This window comes from Alosa pseudoharengus, unplaced genomic scaffold (genome assembly GCF_046254945.1).
Source record: "Alosa pseudoharengus isolate Yale_2024_CS ecotype anadromous, Long Island Sound unplaced genomic scaffold, YU_APseudo_1.1 YU_APseudo_1.1_scf_12, whole genome shotgun sequence".
Taxonomy (NCBI): Eukaryota; Metazoa; Chordata; class Actinopteri; order Clupeiformes; family Clupeidae; genus Alosa; species Alosa pseudoharengus.
Genome location: NW_027468587.1, coordinates 36,344,967 through 36,363,207, shown reverse-complemented (window position 1 = coordinate 36,363,207; position 18,241 = coordinate 36,344,967). Strand labels below are relative to the sequence as shown.

Below are 18,241 nucleotides of genomic sequence, written 5' to 3'. Positions count from 1 at the left end.
CTGCTAATCCCACAGCTGCCGCAGCACCGCCCACCACACACCTCCCCACAGGCAGGTGTGACCGCAGAGCCCACCACAAACACCAGGCCAATTCACCAAGCTAGCCTCTAGTCCATAGCATTTCATTGCCTTTTTTTCCCTCCGATATCTGCTAGCATTAGAGTAGCATTAGCATTCACAGAGTGTGAATGTAGCATTTAGCAAGCACACTTTGCCAAGATTAACAAAGTAACTCTGGAGGTTTTCAAAACAAGATTAATGTAGAATAAAACACATATCTGAACACTAATTGGTCTTGTAGTGAAATGCAAGGGAACGAATGGAAACTGTCTATCCTGCTACACTTGTTTTATTGTTGACAAAACAGAAATGCAGGTTGATTTTCTGGCATCTATAATGATTACTTTGGATGGTAATGTGTCCTGACCTTGGTGACCTGATTTCTGATTGCTCAATGCAGTGTCCACTTTAACCCTGCCCTTAACATTGCCTGGTGCTCCAGTCTAAATCTAATGTCTTCCTTCAAGTATGTTTGTGTGGGTTTGGGTTATTTGCAAGTAACACATTGTCCGTCAGCCTTCATGTTGTCTGTGTGCTTTGTGTGTGTTTCCTCATCTCTCTAATGTTTTCCACTGTTTTTCTGTGCATCCGGAGGTATGGCCTCGAGACGCAGTCTATGAACGGGTGTGTCAGGTAGAGAACCCCTCGCGTCAACTCCAAGGAGCAAACGGAGATTTGTTTTGCCTGCCTGTATCAATCAATCAATCAATCACTCACTCTGCTGCTGTCGGGCCATTTTGATCTCATCCTCCTTCCTGGACCATGTATAACAACCAGCAACCAAATAACCAACTCGGATTCCAATCCCCCCCCTTTTAATGTGCTAACCGCCTGCCTCTTTCTTTAGCTTTGTTCATTTATCCCTTCCCCTCTCACAACAGCTCCAACTTAACGCACACACACAAAATTCATCTGTTTTTTTGTGTGTTCCCGTGGTGTGACCGTTGTTAACCGTGCTCTCTGAGAGACAGCCGTCTTGGGGGAGAGAGAGAGGGAGAGAGAGAGGGAGATAGAGGAAGAGGGTGATTGATTGTGTGATATGAGAGGTTTAACAGCGTGGCCTCCTGCTCTCCCGTGTGCAGCCCAGCAGGCCTGGTTACCCCAGCCCCCGCTCCAGTGAAGGATTCTACCCCAGCCCCCAGCACATGGGCCAGCACAACCACTACCCGGTATGTTTCCATAAAGAGGGGAATTGTATACTTTACTCCAGTTTCACCTTTGCAAGGCTGTCACTGTTGTAAAAGCAGAAGGGCAATTCCAAGCAAAAATGTCACATCCAAAACGCTAACACAATGCCATGGTATTTAGCTGGCGTTATGGACGTGACAGTTTTGCGTGGAATTGCCCAGAACCAGCCCAGAGACCATAGAGTTTGTTCTGTGCACTGCCCTGAGGGCAGCTGGTGTGTTAAGAGGCACAAAGTCACACTGTCCTGTGCTGCCCATGTGTGTGTGCTACAGATGTCCGGTTACCTCGGCGCTCACGGAGTCCCACACATGCCCAGTGGAGGGTACCCGCCTCAGGCGTCCGGTCTGGACACGCACGACGGCTGGAACCATCACAGACCCCCGCAGGAGGTGCCCATGTGGTCACCAAAAATGGAGGTGAGTTGGGGAAAAACATGGGCACCATTGCCAACTGACCACACTACAAGTTTCAGTGGTGTGTTGAAGGACCTGCTAAAATCTGTTAAGTGTGTGTGGCTACGGTTATGGTTTTTGTATTTTGAGGCTTTCGTCCAAAGCAACTTACAGAAAATGAACATTACAATTGTTAAAAGTAAAAAAAAATAAAGCTGAAAAAACCTACATTAAGCATAATGGTAATGATAACAATAATATCAGTAACAATATCAAATATCAACAATGAAAATAATGTGTGTGTGTGTGTGTGTGTGTGTGTGTGTGGGGGTAGGACGGCGGTGCTCTGGACATGCGGGGTCTGGGACAGGGCCTGCCTCAGCACCTGATGGAGGAGCAGCTGATGCTGCAGCAGCAGCAGATGGAGGACGACCAGCGCTGGCTGGAGCAGGAGGAACGCTTCCTGGTCAGTACATCTCCGTCCTAGACCCACTGTCCCATCTCCAGGCCTGGCCCCACGTGCTGAACTACATGAGGACTTCTGCTAAGGGTGGCTGATTAGTCAATTTCAATTCAATTTCAATTTATTGTGCTTATAGAGCGCTAAAACATAAGACATGTATCATGGCGCTTTACAGAATGTAGGCAATCAGAGAAAAAAAGGAAAGAAAGGAAGAAAAGAAAAGCAAGAGAGAGGCCCATGGGTAATAGGGGCGAGGAAAAACTCCCTAGAATTGAAGATACATATAGGAAGAAACCTCGAGCAGATCCACGACTCAAGGGCCTGACCCATCTGCCTAGGGTCAGTACATGACAGTAAGGTCTGTATACATGACAAATGGATATGATAGTCAGGTGTAGAGAATAAGACATGGTGTTAAGCACTTGAGCTGAAAGTTACAAGAGGTGGGATGATTACGTATCCGTTATGGTAATTCATTATTCCTGATTTAGTGACAGAAAGTTCAATAGTCCAGCGTTGGAATTGTCCAGGGGAAGGGAGTTGTCAAGGGGCATGTGGTGGGTTGGCAGACGGGCCAGTAATCCGGGCAGAGTTGTCATAGGCAAGTGGTGGGTCGCTAGGCTGTACGGGCCAGGAGTCCAGATAGGGGGGCAGTAATAGGGCAGTCGAGGATGGGACTTCAGGTGAGATGGGTGAGAGGAGGGCCAACACACGGATGGTTGATGGCTGGTGATGATATACCTTACAAGTGAGGTACAGTAAGGGGGAAGAAAGAGAGATGTAGAGTGGGTTAGTATTACTGAAAATCAAAATGGTTAATGTCAATAAGTAATCAGTAGTACTATATGTTGTTACAGTATACCATGGTGAGAATAGGCAAGAGAGGGAGAGTTGAGAGAGAGAGAGAGAGAGAGAGAGATGGAGGGAGGGAGAGGAGAGGGGGGGGTTGTACGGCGTGACACATGAAAAGTCCATGACAGCACTATGCTATAGCAGCATACCTAAGGCATGGTGAGGGGTAGTCGACACCAGCGCAGGTATGGTCAATGACCACTATCGCACGCGCGACTGGGGTGCCAGTCACACGAGGACTCAGCAAGGTGGTCCATTCCAAAAAACCCTGAGGTGGGTGAATTTTCACGCACCATACCTAACTATGGGAGGCAGTAAAGAGGTATGTTTTAAGTCTAGACTTAAAAATAGGGAGGGTGTCTGCTAGTCGAATTGAGGTAGGGAGATTATTCCAGAGGAGGGGTGCGCGATAGCTGAAAGCTCTGCCTCCTACTGTAGTTTTTGAGATTCTTGGAATTACAAGAAGGCCAGTATTCTGTGATCGTAGCGGTCTGGGTGGGTTATATGGGACTAGGAGATATTTAATATATTCTGGTGCCTGGCCATTAATGGCTTTGTATGTTAGAAGTAATATTTTGAAGTCAATGCGACTTCTAACAGGCAGCCAGTGTAGAGATGCCAGGATAGGGGAAATATGTTCATATTTTTTAGTTCTGCATTTTGTATAAGCTGTAAGCTCTTTAGACAGGCGTTATTGCAGCCAGCGTATAGAGCATTGCAATAATCAATCCTTGAGGTGACAAAAGCATGGATTAATTTCTCAGCGTCTGGTAAGGATAAAGACTTCCTTATCTTTGAAATGTTCCTTAAATGATAAAATGAAGCTTTGGTAATCTGTTTTATGTGATTACTTAGTGATAGGTCTTGGTCAATTGTAACTCCTAGATTTTTAACACATGTGGATGAGGATAGTCGAAGATCAGTAAATGTAGCCTGTGGTGAGGATAGGATATCCTTCATCTTTTTAGGACCTAAAACCATGACTTCTGTTAGTAATCATTAGTAATCATGTTTAGAGAAATCCCGGCCTTTACTCTGAGTCAGAGTTCTAGTGTATGGAGGTTTGTTTATGAGACACCACACCTTCCTGTAATAGCCGTCAGGCCCATGCGTGAAGAGGAAATCCATTTACAGTATAGGCCTAGTCATAGTGTGTGTCCCTAATATGGTGATATTGCTCAAAGCTACAACGTTACTTTTTAAGGTTCTATTTGTTGAGCAAGGTGCTTAGAGCAGATTGCCAGGATATCTTTGTAAAGCCTTTTTATATTACATTACATTACATTACATTATATTACATTATATAACATTTTGAAAAGTAATGCCCTTTCTGCAAGTCTGTAGTGTTGTTAATAGGCTTGACACATAATTAATTTGCACATAACATTCACTGACCTCTTTTATCTCCAGGGACATTGGAATTAGGCAGTGCCACATCTGTTACACAACTGTTCTGATAAACATTTTTGTGGTCACAACATGCATGTGTCTTTGTAGAACAGCTGTTGAATTAAAATAGCTGGCATACAACAGAAGTGCATACTTCGAACATGCCTGTTAAAAACATGGTAATTAGTGGATGGGCAAATGTGCTCCATGCCCAGGACAGGACAGGCGGTCACATGGCTCTCTGCATGTGACCGTGTGTGAGGGGAAATGAAGAAGGATACGAGGTGGCCACTGTGGCGTTGGCGCTGCTGTAATTGTGCCCAGATGTTGGAGTGGAGATGTCCGCTCGTGGCCAGAGCTCTGGCGTCTCTCTGTTTGCCTGGGTCATTATCTCAGGGATGCCTCGTGCAGAATGGCTGTGTGCTTTGAGGAGCTCCAACTGGCCCCCTCTTTTACTGTGTCCCTGGAATTGTGGCTTGGATGAGAAGATGTACCGTTATTCATTTGATATGGTTCTTATACTGCACATCGGCCTTATTTTAACAGAGCTAGGTTTGCCAAATAAATAAATAATTGTCTCCCTATAATAACACACTTGAATACACTTGTTAAAAAACTTGGCTTACACTGTACTTTATAGATAGTAACCCTGAAATCAGTAGAAAAGGCAACAGTTAAACCTGATTATACAAATTACTGAAATCATTACACAAAGCTTTATCAGTACAAAATCTCAAGCCTAACACTGCTAAGTATGTTATGACTAAACCAAACAAGCACTCGACTCCACAACATTTAACTCCACAAAGATCTTAAACCCCACATGGACACAAAGATCTTAAACCCCACATGGACACAACTCGAGCATCTCTGAAATACTTCTGAACAAGCAGGCTGCCTTGTGAAGCACTGGACACGTACTGTACCTGAGCCGTAGCGGAATACTGGAGCACAGGAGTGATGAAACACCTGACTAAAGCACACTCAGATCAACGCACTGGTGCTAGCTCCAGCATTTGGAGCAAGGCCAGAGGGAGAGGAGCGAGAAAGAGAGGAAGAGAGAGAGAAAGAGAAAGGAAGAGAGAGAAAGAGGGTGTGTGAGCAGGAGAAAGAGGGAGGAGAAAAGGGCTTGGCAAAAAAGTTGGTTAACTTTCTGCTCAGTTGTCATGAGTCAGCCAAGGCACATATATGCATGCTGCAGAGCATGAGCTAACTCTGGATACAAACGATCAGTCAGTCAGTCAGCCAGCCAGTCAGTCAGTCAGTCAGCCAGCCCCTCCCGCACCGCCTCTGTTGATGGAACTACTGCTCCTCAAGCCTCATGCTCATTCAGAAAGGTGACGCTGCCACTTCAGAACCAACCAAAGGATGCAGGTGTTCAAGTCCTGCTTTGGAAAACTGGTACAGAACGCAGGGCATGGGAAGGGCTGGTGCTTTCTCTGGGTATTATGGGGTGTATCAGGCTCTCTCACGCTGTGCAGACGCTGATGTTGTGTGTTAAAAGTGTCTCCTGTGCACTTAGTCTTCTGTTTGTGCTTGAGAAGGGAAATTATCCTGCTGGAGAAATCGGTTGTTTATTGTTTGTTGTGTACTTGTGTACAGATACTATAGTATAGCTGCCTATAGTGTGTGGAGGAACAAATATGACCAAAACTGTGCTTGGGGATTTATTAGAAAGAATACAGCCTGAGACTGAGCATTTCCTGATCTAATTTTTGCCTTGTGGAGACGTATGATATACTTGGTTATGTCCTCACTCTCCATATGTGCTTAAAAAACAATCCTCTAGAAAAAGAATCTGTGGAGGTATTTCTGGTGAATGCTTAGCCACACTGTAATTTGCTGTATTCTTGTTGCTGTTGTGATGTGTGTGTGTGTGTGTGTGTGTGTGTGTGTGTGTGTGTGTGTGTGTGTGTGTGTGTGTGTGTGTGTGTGTGTGTGTGTGTGTGTGTGTGTGTGTGGTACCACTCTCAGTCTGCTCTTCCCTCTCACCCAATCCAACAGAAGCCTGACTCAAGGGCCAGCATCGACAGGGAAGACTGCAGTCATCAGGGTCCAGTAAGTCTTTCTGTTTTTCTCTTTCTCTTTCGACCTCTCTCTCTTACACACACACACACACACACACACACACACACACACACACACACACTTCCAGCCGTTCCCAGGTGATGCATGAGGCATTTGGAGGCCTCTGCTTGTTGCAACAGTCCCTCACACACATTGCCTGAGGTGGTGTGTAGTTTCTGTGCCCGTGTGTGGACATTGTGCAGATTGAGGAGTCAGTCTGACTCATGTGGGCTTGGACCACGTCCCCCACAGGCCTCCCCTCTCACAGGAAGAGGAAGCTGAGGGCCACAGGAGGTCAGGCTGCAGCCACATTCATATCTCCGCTTGTAAACATTCAACATAATAAAGATTGAAATTCAATTTCAGTTTATTTTGTTAGTCAACAAATAGGGAGTAATATTTCTCTTGTAAATAATTTCATATGGATGGGTTTATGTGTATTTGTGTAGTAATATGATTTAATACTGCGCTCAGGGTGAGTTGTGTTTATGGAATGTCATGTGAATGCCAGGGTGTCAAATGCCAAGATTCCCAGAGGTGAAGTCGTACTTGAGGAGTTTGAGAAGTTTGATTGGAGTGTCTCCCCAGGGAAGTGTTTGATTGGCGGCATAAGAACCGAGTAGAGGGGGGTTCTTGGACACACTCTTGAAGGGAGAGAAGGTCTTAAGAGCATCCGTCAGAACTGGAGGTTCAGGCAACTGCAGAAAGTAAATCCTGAAGCTGTGCTTAAAATACTTGGAGTGTCTCAGCAGTTGTCTGGCTCATTCACAGATCTTGTTTGTGAAATTCCCCTGAGTTTGCTTGAGGTTGCCAACAAGGTTTTCCCCCACGCACGCAGAACTCACGTAACCCCACATCATGGGCATTGGGCTTATTCACATGTGAGCTCATTGACTGCAGTGAGCGCATCGGAAAGTCCGCCGAGAGGACACTGTTGACCAGACACCGAGTGAATGTTGGGAGACTGTTGGGCCCCCAGACGTGGTTAGAGGGATGCCTCCCCTCCCTGTCCCGGCCCCGCCACCCTCCGCAGGCAGCCCACATGAAACACGCTGGCGTGCTACGCACACTCATTTACTGCACCATTTGCACAAGAGCCCATAGGCGTTAGCTTCCCAACGAGCACAGCCCCCTCCACTTGTCTGAAAATGATTATAGCTTCCACTGACGCCGTAGGTATGGAGGGAGGATTGTGTGTGTGTGTGTGTGTTTGGGCGGGGGGGGGGATGGGGAGGCCATGATTCATTGATCCCCTTTTCCCATAAATCTCCAGCATGTCAGAGGGTCCTCAAACATTTGGGAGTGCACTGCACGAGCTGTGGTCCATCTCAGGGCGCCCCTCCCCTCCGGCCAGGCTTGGAAAAAGCTGCCATTTTAAGTGCTGCTGGGATGATTGGCGTATTTTCACTGGCATGGCATGCCATGCTGCTCTCTGCTCTGAGTCACCCTGTGGTCCTAGCAGATGTGTGTGTGTGTCTGTGTGTGTGTGTGTGTGTGTGTGTGTGTGTGTGTGTGCGCGTGTGTGGGTGCGCGCGCTCGCGCACGCAAGCATCTGTGGCATTCTGGCTATTTGTGGTAAGACCACAACAACACTGAGGGGACGCCTAAACAGAGTTTCCACAAAAAGACGGAGGGGGAAGAGGGAAGCATGCACAAACAGTCTCCCAAGCACTGCTGCACAACTCAAAACCATGTGTATCTCTGAATTGTTTGTTTGTTTTCTCAGACAGGAAACCAGCACATATACCAGCCTGTAGGCATTAGCAAACCAGGTAAACAACATCTCCAGCCAACGTGGCTCTTCTATATTGCACTCTCAGCTGTTTGCACTCTTTGCCATTTCGTTCTTTCCTGCTGTTGAATGGTTGTGTAGGGCAGCACTGCTGGAGCTCACTGGAGCGCTGCAGCTTCAGACGGGCCTGGTCTGGTCTGGTCAGCTCCTCACCGCTCCTGGGCCGGGCCAGATCCCTCTGGAGCCATCCCCAGCTCTGCTGCCTTACTCCACCCTCATGCTGTACTACATCCCCAGCTCTGCTGCCTTACTCCACCCTCATGGTGTACTACATCCCCAGCTCTGCTGCCTTACTCCACCCTCATGGTGTACTAACTACATCCCCAGCTCTGCTGCCTTACTCCACCCTAATGGTGTACTACATCCCCAGCTCTACTGCCTTACTCCACCCTCATGGTGTATTAACTACATCCCCAGCTCTGCTGCCTTACTCCACCCTAATGGTGTACTACATCCCCAGCTCTGCTGCCTTACTCCACCCTCATGGTGTACTACATCCCCAGCTCTGCTGCCTTACTCCACCCTAATGGTGTACTACATCCCCAGCTCTGCTGCCTTACTCCACCCTCATGGTGTACTACTGCATGAGCAGGCTCAGCTCCAGCCTTCTGAGGGATAGATTCTTTCAGAGTGTTTGATGACAGGAGTTGATCAGTGGAAGCGGCTGGTGATTTGTGTGTTGTGTGTTGTTGTGTGTTGCTCCACAGAACATGCAGCACCACCCAAGAAGCCTCCACGGCCTGGAGCCCCCAGTCACCTGGGCAGTGTGGCCAGTCTGACCCCAGTGGACAGCTACAATGAAGGAGTGAAGGTAAGATTGCAGCAGCTAGACATCGTGGAGCACTGGTACACATCGCTGCTCTTATTTTAAACATGATGTGCAGGCTACGTCAGCACAATGCAGTCAGTGATGCTGACATTAGTTCATTATTAGTGTTCTATGTGGGGGGGGGGTAGAGTAGTCCTGGGTCTCTCTGTTTTTCTTTATCGGTGTATGGCTTTCTCTTTGACTCCCACTGTCTTTTATACACATGCATGCACGCATGTCCACACACACACACACACACACACACACACACTGTAAATTCATGATGGATGAATAGCTGCATAACCCAGAAAGTACTCCAGTCTTAGCGATGCTCGAGGAGACACCAAGCCAAGCCTCAGCTAAAGCAGTCCCAGCTGCCGAGCACCACCCCCTTGCATACATAGACACACACACACACACACACACATAGCTCTGACTTCACATAAACACACTCAGACAAAAAGACTATTCAAACACACACACATTCAAACTTACACAAGTTCACTTTCACAAATACAAAACTAAACTTACCACCAACACACACATGCACACACACATGCACACACATGCACACACACGCACACACACGCACACACAGACACACACATAATCTCCATAGGCGTTCTCTCATAAACAATGCTCAGCACTCTAGGAGCAAACAGTTTCCATCACACCCTGTTATTAAAATCCCACAGGAAATTATCCCCACAAAACAATGTACATGAAGCAGTTGAGTTTGTGAGGAAACCAGCGTACCACAACTGAAACGTCCAGCCAAATAAAGCAGCATTATTTGAGAAATCCTACAGAGCAAAAACGTACAGCGCCATGTATTGTGCTCCTGTGTAATATTTCATATTTCAGCCTCTCATTGTAATGTCTCTCTCTCTCTCTCTCTCTCTCTCTCTCTCTCTTGCTCACACACACACACACACACACACACACACACCACCTCTCCCCACCCCCTCTGTCTCACATGCACACATACGTACCCACAGCATGAGCTCTCCACTTTTCTGTCTGCCAGTGCACACACACACTTTTATGCACTGTTACGCCCAGGCTGGTTCTCTTGTGAGTTGAAGCATGTTTTTGTCAGAGCTTGTTTCAGTAATAATCTCTCTTTTTTTTCTCTTTCATCTCTCTTCCCTGTCTCTGTGTTCTTCCTTTACTGCTTCTGCATCACTGTTGTTGAACATAGCCCTGGAGGGTAAGAGCACAGTGAATGTGTGTCTGTGTGTCTGTCCTTGATGTAGTGATTTTCATTTTAAACTAAGTGTCTTACTGAAATGGCAGAGGTTGTTCCTGCTACGGGTGGCTCCAGGGTGGGATTTGAAAACTAACAGAGACTGTACACTTGAAGCTATTATGATACAAATCCTGATGTTTTTTGAAAAAACTCTTAATTTGTCTTCAATGTTCTTGTTGTCCTTTGCTCTCAAGCCAATTTTAATAATTAATTTCAAATTCATTAAAGTAGAATTACAGATAAAGTATCAGTATTATCTCCAACAATATATCACTATCCAGTGGGTCCAGTTACAGCTGCTGATTTAGTTTGTGGAATGACCTGACAGAACAGTTGCCCTGTCTCAGCTTTAGTGTACACTGCCACCTCCTGGTTATATATTGAAATGCTGCAAGGTCAGTCAGTGTTTGAATCATAACAGTAGATTTGTATAGTCAGTGTGGTCACATGTATCCTGTCTATTTGAGTTCTTAATGAGTCTCCTCCATGGTCAGATCCAGCCTCAGGAGATCAATCCTCCTCCAACTGCCAATCTGGACCGCTCCAATGATAAGGTGTATGAGAATGTGACGGGGCTGGTGAAGGCAGTCATCGAGATGTCCAGTAAGATCCAGCCCGCTCCTCCTGAGGAGTACGTGCCCATGGTGAAGGTGCGTGCTACTGGCAGTGGCCACAGACTTGGCCCATAAAAGCAGTGTGTATATAGGAAGCCTCTGATGGTGTAAAAAGTTCACCAGTGTATAGGACTTCATTATTGATATCTCCCACTTTTAATGTGTGTATTTCAGGAAGTGGGTTTAGCTCTGAGGACACTCTTGGCTACTGTTGATGAGACGATCCCCACGCTCCCAGCTAGCACACATCGAGAGGTATGGAAGCTTTATGCCAGCTAGTTCTCACAGCTTGTCGGGATGTTGTTGCTGGATATGTCAAGCTAATCTCTCTTTCTCTTTCTTTCTTTCTCTCTCTCTCTTTCTTTCTTTCTTTCTTTCTCTCTCTCTTTCTATTTTTTTTTTCTCTCTTTCTCTCTCTCTCTCTCTCTCTCTCAGATTGAGATGGCCCAGAAGCTGCTCAACTCGGACCTGGCTGAACTGATCAACAAGATGAAGCTGGCCCAGCAGTACGTCATGACCAGCCTGCAGCAGGACTACAAGAAGCAGATGCTGACGGCCGCACACGCCCTGGCCGTGGACGCCAAGAACCTCCTGGACGTCATCGACCAGGCGCGCCTCAAGATGATGGGCCAGCCACGGCCCCACTAGAAACTGACCCGTTGGCTGAAGGGTCGCAGGCCCACAGGGGGGACGGGCTGCCTGTTCTTGGTGGACGGAGCCTGGCACCGAAGCGGGCAAGTGGCCCTCCTCCCCCAGACTGCCTCACACCAGCATGTAGGACTCCACATTGGACTCTTGAGAAAGAGGGAACGAGGAGACGCCACTTCCAAGAAACTAACTACTGACTGACTCCTCTGCCACACCAGATGAACAGACTTCTGGCTGATGGCAAGGCTGCTGTAATCTATTGTGCGTGTGTGTGTATGTATGTATGTATGTATGTGTGTGTGTGTACTTTGGTTGTGTTGCTCAAAGGCAAAGTGGCATTCTGGAGTTAACAGGTTTGATCACCTGGATCAGGGTGAAGGAGCCTGGACGGATTAACTGGAACGTTTGCACTGATCACCTGGTGAAACTCTGAGACTTTCACTCACGCTCTCAGTATCGGTCACCTGTCAGTGTGTGTTCATTTTAGCTCAAAGCCAGACAGCCCTGGCCATCTCCAAACCTACTAAAGCAACCGAGTAAATAAATCCATCACAAAGTAATAAAGGATGTAATGATTTTTTTAATGTACATGTAGAAATGCATGCATTTGGACAGTTTCTTGCTATATGAAGGTATCTTATTAGATTCCCTCCCCACCCCCTACATCACAGTGCCCAATCATGGTGCATGGTAGAAAACACATTTTGTCACAGCTGCCTGGTCCGATTTACATGATAATCCTATGGAGTAGACCGTGTTTTCAAAAAAGTCCTCGCCTTCTTTTAAAATGCTGTCGCGGGTGTGTTTTTCTGCAGCTCAGAGCTGTTTTTTAAGTTGAGAAATGTTCAACTTCAAGTGGAAAAGCGGCTTACGTCACACTGTTTTTTGACAGCTGACCAATCACAAGCGGATGCTTTGCATATCACAAAACATGCTTTCGGCTGCTTTTTGGAACATAAATGATGGCAGATTGACAAAGCGTTCTGCACAACAAAAGAAGCCAAGTGTAAACGTTCAGAGCAAAGTTGGGATGAGTACCACTGCCAGTACGGTGGTAACAAATGCAGCTCAGTACCTCTACACATGCTGAAACATCAGTCAGGTGATCAGCATAGAAAAGCTCATTATCTACTATGCTTATAGCGTCCAGTTCAGTGAGGACCCTCACGTTTGGACCTTTTGTGACTATGCTAAAACCAGTGGCGTAACTATAGTAGGTGCAGCAAGTGCAGTCGCACCAGGGCCCGTGACCTCCCTGGGCCTGTCGCTACCCCCACCCTGCCTCCTTTTTTTTTTTTTTTTTTAGAATGTTAGAGCACGGAGAGTGAAGCGTCACTTTGACGATCTATCGGAAGATGATCGCTTAACCGATGCAGAGAGATACTTCAAAGTGCAGGTATTTAATAAACTCTGGACATCATAATCAGTCAGCTCTCCCAAAGATTTGCAAGTATGCGGGAAACTTGTCATGTGTTTGAGTCTTTACGTCCTATGACCCTTCAACTCGCAGGTGATGATGAACTGCTTGAAAAGGCAAGACGTTTGTCAGACCATTCAGTTGTGCAACCACCATTATAGCAGGGACATTGCACCGACATTCCCATCACAACTCCTCTCATTCAGGTCTTGCTTTAAAGCAGACATTTCACAGAAGTCATCTATTTTTCAACTTGCCAAAATGCTGGTGGTAGATTATGACAGTGTAACATCCACATTCGGGGAAATGTGTACTCATGTTTTTTCTGACATTGCCTGTGACTGTGGCAACAGCTAAGCGATCTTTTTCCAAACTCAAACTTATTAAGACCTATAGCTAAGGAGCAGCATGGGGCAGGAGAGGCTCCGTGTAGAGTTCTCAACGGGCCTGAAAATTACAACCCGACCTGTGGCTTTTAAAGCCCGGACCCGATGTAACCCAACACATCAACATGAATTATCTGCCCAAACCCGGTGTTCCAGTTTAGATGGTGAGCAGGTTAACTTGTGATATTTGCATAAAATCCGTGAATATTCAACAAGACCCTGCCTACTTGTTAACAACGCTTTGCTCTGCCTCCGCCCTTCCAGTGCTGGAGATTCACATTTTCACAAGCCTACAGTGCGTGACAGAATATGAAGCAAGATCTTGCCGAAAACATGCGGGAATCGCTATGTATAATGCATGTCTGCTTAAGCATCCACACAAAATGTTGTGCAAACAGGAAATGTGTCAAAGTAAATCAGCGAAGGTTTTGTTGGGTTTCGAACATGAGTCTCACTGAGGCAAAATGTTCTAAGCAGTAAGCACTATCACCACTACGCCACAGAGAGCAACGCTTGTTATTAGTCTATTAGACTAGTCTACTAGCTTACTAGCTATCCTGATGTCCAGTTAACTGGTGATAGCCTATAACATGAGCAAACACAGCGAATGCATGCCTTGAATAATGCAGATTAATTTTGCCTCAGTAATTTTGCATCACAAACAGTAACAAATGACCCCATCAGACGTTGCTCGTTTTTTGTGCAGAAAGCAAAAATTATGAAGATCACTTAGGACTCGAACTGCTCACTAAAATAGCAAAATAGCAGCAATAGTCCACCCTGCTAACCAATTGCACCACTGGTTATTTTGTATCTATGCAATAGCATGGTGTTCCTATTAAATTAATGTAGGTCTATGTTGTCTTGTGACATCTTATTTGTCAATTGATCAAGATATTCATTATAGCAAACATCTAGGCTAAGTGAATGTTTTGCAACAGGCTGCTGAACGAGCAGTAAGTAGGCTAAACTATTTTCTAATTTAGGCTACGTGGGAATCTGAAACAGCAACATCTGTCATCAAACTCTCTCATCAAAGTTTTTTAATAGATGCTACCATGATAACCATTTTGTGTCGTCAAATTAGGACTAACAAATTAAATAATATTTAACTCGGAGAAAATAAGTTTCATGTGTTCACTTCAAATCATTAGACAGCTCACTGCATAACTTCACCGAGACATGACACTAAGTTATGATAATTTTTGCACATGACTGACGTATTTCATATTATTAATAACCAGTGTTGCCACAGTTACCTTGAAAAAGTAATCTGATTACTGATTACTGATTACTCCTTTATAAAGTAACTTAGTTACTTTACTGATTACTTGATTTTAAAAGTAACTAAGTTAGATTACAAGTTACTTTATTAGTTACTTTCAGCAGCTGCCGACAACACCCCCAACGCCTCAACATAAAAATGATAACCGGTTTTGCCAATACTCACTATAGGCCTACTGGAAGTGCATTTTCACAGCAATGTATAGCAGACATCCCAACCTAACCTACTTAGATACTGAAATTCAGATGTTTGTTCAATAATGTCTAAGTACACCAAATAAGGAAGGCCTATTGATAGAAATAGTTATAGTAAAATATGTAGATTTTTTGTAGATTTTTTTTTCATGTAGCCTTGGCAACTAGCCATCTTGTATAGGCCTGAGTAATATGCAAATGAAATTACACTTGTTAAACTCACCTCAACAAGTCTTTTGCAATCATTTAACCCGCCGTAATCGTTTAAGACAATTGGGTACACTTTTGTGTAGTCTGATGTGAAATGGGTCTTAAATCTTCCTTTTTGAGGGGCTTTTTGAGGGGCCATGACGCTCCTGTTCCTAGATACACTGACTGAACTGATTAATTAGCCTATGTTTGGGAGAAAAGAGATATAAGCACACTTACAGTGAAAACTGATTGGTTGATTTAGCAAAACAGACCAGGATGCTCTCTGTCTTGGATGCGCTTCAGGCACAAACGCACCACTCCTCTCTCTCTCTCCCTCTCCGTTGTGTGCGCGTTAAGCTCATATGCACACGCGATTTGAAGCAAAGATTCTAGATTCTAGATTCTTGGTTTGAAGTCCGGTCAGGCTTGCGTGCTCTTGTTCGCTCTAGGTTCCGGGAGATTTTTTTGCAATTTGCGGGCGTCAGGAAGCCGCTATCAATATGTGGGAGACTCCTAAAACGTCGGGAGACTTGGGATGTCTAGCTAGACAGCACTTTGTCGCCAGCACAGAATGTACAATGTACCTTAATGTTGTCATGTTTAGCTGACACAAACTCAAAGTAATGACTGATGAAATGTGCATCTCTCTCTCTCCCTCCATTGTTGTTTACGTTTGTGTCGCTGCGTTAGTGAATTGTCCTCATGCTGAAAACGTGAGCATAGCCTACATGACATTAATCCCCAAGACAAGAAGAAAGCAAAGAATATATATATGAAGGAAAATTACAAAAATAGTAACGCACAGTAACATAGATAAGCAACGTTAATCTGATTACTGGTTTGTAAATAGTAGCGCGTTAGATTACTCGTTACTGAAAAAAGTGGTTAAAATAGTCTAACGCGTTACTAAGTAACGCGTTACTGGCATCACTGTTAATAACCCCCAAAACGGAATAAAGTGTTAGTGGGACATGCCAGTTTGTTGTACATCAGTTAGGTTTTGGTATGTGAGGCAAAGATGAACCTATTTTGTTGTTTTGAGGTTTGCATATGCCCATGTTAAATTGTGATGGCACCAGTTAACATGGGCGTATATTTCTCACTTATGTTAACCTGTGTTAACTTTGACTAACAGTTCAATATATACATAGAAATATTGTCTCATTTGCAAACACTTAGTGAAAATGTAGCCTAATATAAACCTGCACTATCGGAGGCAGAGCAATTTAAGAAGTAGGCAGGGTCTTGTTGAATATTCACTGATTTTATGCAAATATCACCAGTTAAACTGCTCACCATCTAAACTGGAACACCGGCCCGCGGCCCGACGTAAACATAGGCTACGTTTTGACTGTTAAACCCTGACTTTATTTAGGTGAAGATTCAACACATTAGCGTGACAATTTACTTAAAACGCTTATTTTCTCCTCTCCTGGCGTATCGTGACGGAAGAACCATGCCAACTTTGGATGCGGTTATCTTAGCGATACTTTTTGCAATAGGCCTACCCTCGATATACATATCGTTGGAAAGCTTAGTTCATGGCCGTTCATGTGAGCACAATAACTTGCAGGGTCACATATTTAATCAGCACCTTGCATTTTGAGCATTGCACATAACCTGCAGAATTTTCATCAGAATCCAGCACCACTCCAAAGACCTCTGATTTCCCCACTCCTGTAGTAGCGACGGTGAATTCACCTGCGGCAAGTTCAGCCTACTTTTCACCAACTCCATCTTCTTCTCCAGGCTAAAGGCGTGCACGCAGCGTCTGCCCCTGCCCCTCTCCATGATGCACGTTGCACGCAGCAGCAGACTTTCTTCACGGTGAACAGCTGCGATGATTAATAAATGTTTTTTTTTCACTGAGCAGAAAAGATTAAGCCCGATGTCCGACCCGACCCGAGTCATTTGCTTATATTTTCGACCCGAACCCGGCCCGAACCTGCGGGTCCCATCGGGTTTGTCGGGCCGACCCGACCCGTTGAGAACTCTAGCTCCGTGGGTTAGCTATCCTGACCATTGAAAATACAAGAGCCAGAGCATTAAATATTGGGAACATCGTTTTTCACAACGAAAGGCTCGTAAAAGCCTTTGGCCTTCTTCTAATGGCCTAATTCACGCATATTGGGGATTGTATGCATATAAATGATTTTATTTGGTTTCTGGACGGTTTAATAAGTTAGGCTACATTAAGTTTTGTTTCTGCGCAGTGCGAGTTTATAAGCAAGCAATCTACGCTTGCAGTTTCAGCAGAGGGTTGAAGAGGCGCATTGAGTGTTCCCATAATTCCATGCGAATGCAGTAATATTAGATTACCCTGGCCTGCAGGCTGTAATTTTTTTTTTTTAATGTTTTCACATGTAATGGATATGTAGTCGTGTGTTTTTTATTTGAAATTGTAATCTGTAACTACTAAACTACTTCGGTGCCTCAGGCCCTTTGCATAAACAATTGAAGTCACCCATAATGTGTATTGCATGTATCAGAGCTAATTCATCCTTCGTCGGTTTGACGCCCGCGTAGCGCTCTTGTATGAAGGTATATTGGGTGCAAAAGTGGCGAGCACATTTAACTGCAGATTATGCATGTGCACACTAAAGTCGTAAATGTGTAACAGTAAAGTTGAAGTTGTACATATTCCGGATCTGGATCGCGCTCAGACTACCATTGCCTGCTCATAAGGTAAGTAACATGATAATAATATGAAGAAAGTTATCTTGTTTGTTGGTTTACATTATCATGACAGCTATGTTTAGCTTAGTTTACCTGCTTGCTAAATCCTCCAGTGCCAGATCAAGCTAGCTATCGCTAGATAAATAACTAGTTTAGAAGTACAGAAATATAACACTGCCCGTCCAAAATCGTTAGGACACACAATCTGACACAATCGTTCTGCAATTTTCGAACAGCTGACTTGTATCTTGCACGAAGACTATTGGATAGTGCAAGGCAAGTTAGCAATTGTTTGCTGTGCAGACATTATGAATAATAAGGTCGTAGAACTTAACACCGCACACCGCAACATTTTTTTCCTCGCTTTGTGCAAAGAAAAACTATAAATCGTGTGTCCTTCATTGATAAGGAAACACGCTGAGGTTACTTACTTTATGAGCAGGCAATGGTAGTCTGAGCGTGATCCAGGATCCAGATCCGGCCGCCTTGTTTTCTCGATCGATTGCTCGACGTGCACACATAGCCTACAAATCTTTTTGCACCTATTATATCACCTAGCTAGGAGCAAA

General features: G+C 45.0%; 1 protein-coding gene across 13 annotated transcripts in view; it reads left to right on the top strand.

Annotated features, from left to right (window-relative positions):
• The window catches only part of ptk2ab (protein tyrosine kinase 2ab), a 59,038-nt gene extending 46,928 nt beyond the window's left edge, over positions 1 to 12,110 (top strand). For all 13 annotated transcript variants that reach the window (XM_076281144.1, XM_076281142.1, XM_076281151.1 and 10 more), the window contains 9 exons: positions 1,143 to 1,229; positions 1,521 to 1,664; positions 1,975 to 2,106; positions 6,349 to 6,402; positions 8,138 to 8,183; positions 8,911 to 9,014; positions 10,755 to 10,910; positions 11,049 to 11,129; positions 11,310 to 12,110. In XM_076281144.1, the coding sequence (XP_076137259.1) occupies positions 1,143 to 1,229; positions 1,521 to 1,664; positions 1,975 to 2,106; positions 6,349 to 6,402; positions 8,138 to 8,183; positions 8,911 to 9,014; positions 10,755 to 10,910; positions 11,049 to 11,129; positions 11,310 to 11,522 (1,017 nt within the window). In that variant the 3' untranslated portion in view covers positions 11,523 to 12,110. The remainder of the gene's footprint in view (positions 1 to 1,142; positions 1,230 to 1,520; positions 1,665 to 1,974; positions 2,107 to 6,348; positions 6,403 to 8,137; positions 8,184 to 8,910; positions 9,015 to 10,754; positions 10,911 to 11,048; positions 11,130 to 11,309) is intronic.
• The last annotated feature ends 6,131 nt before the right edge of the window (positions 12,111 to 18,241 follow it).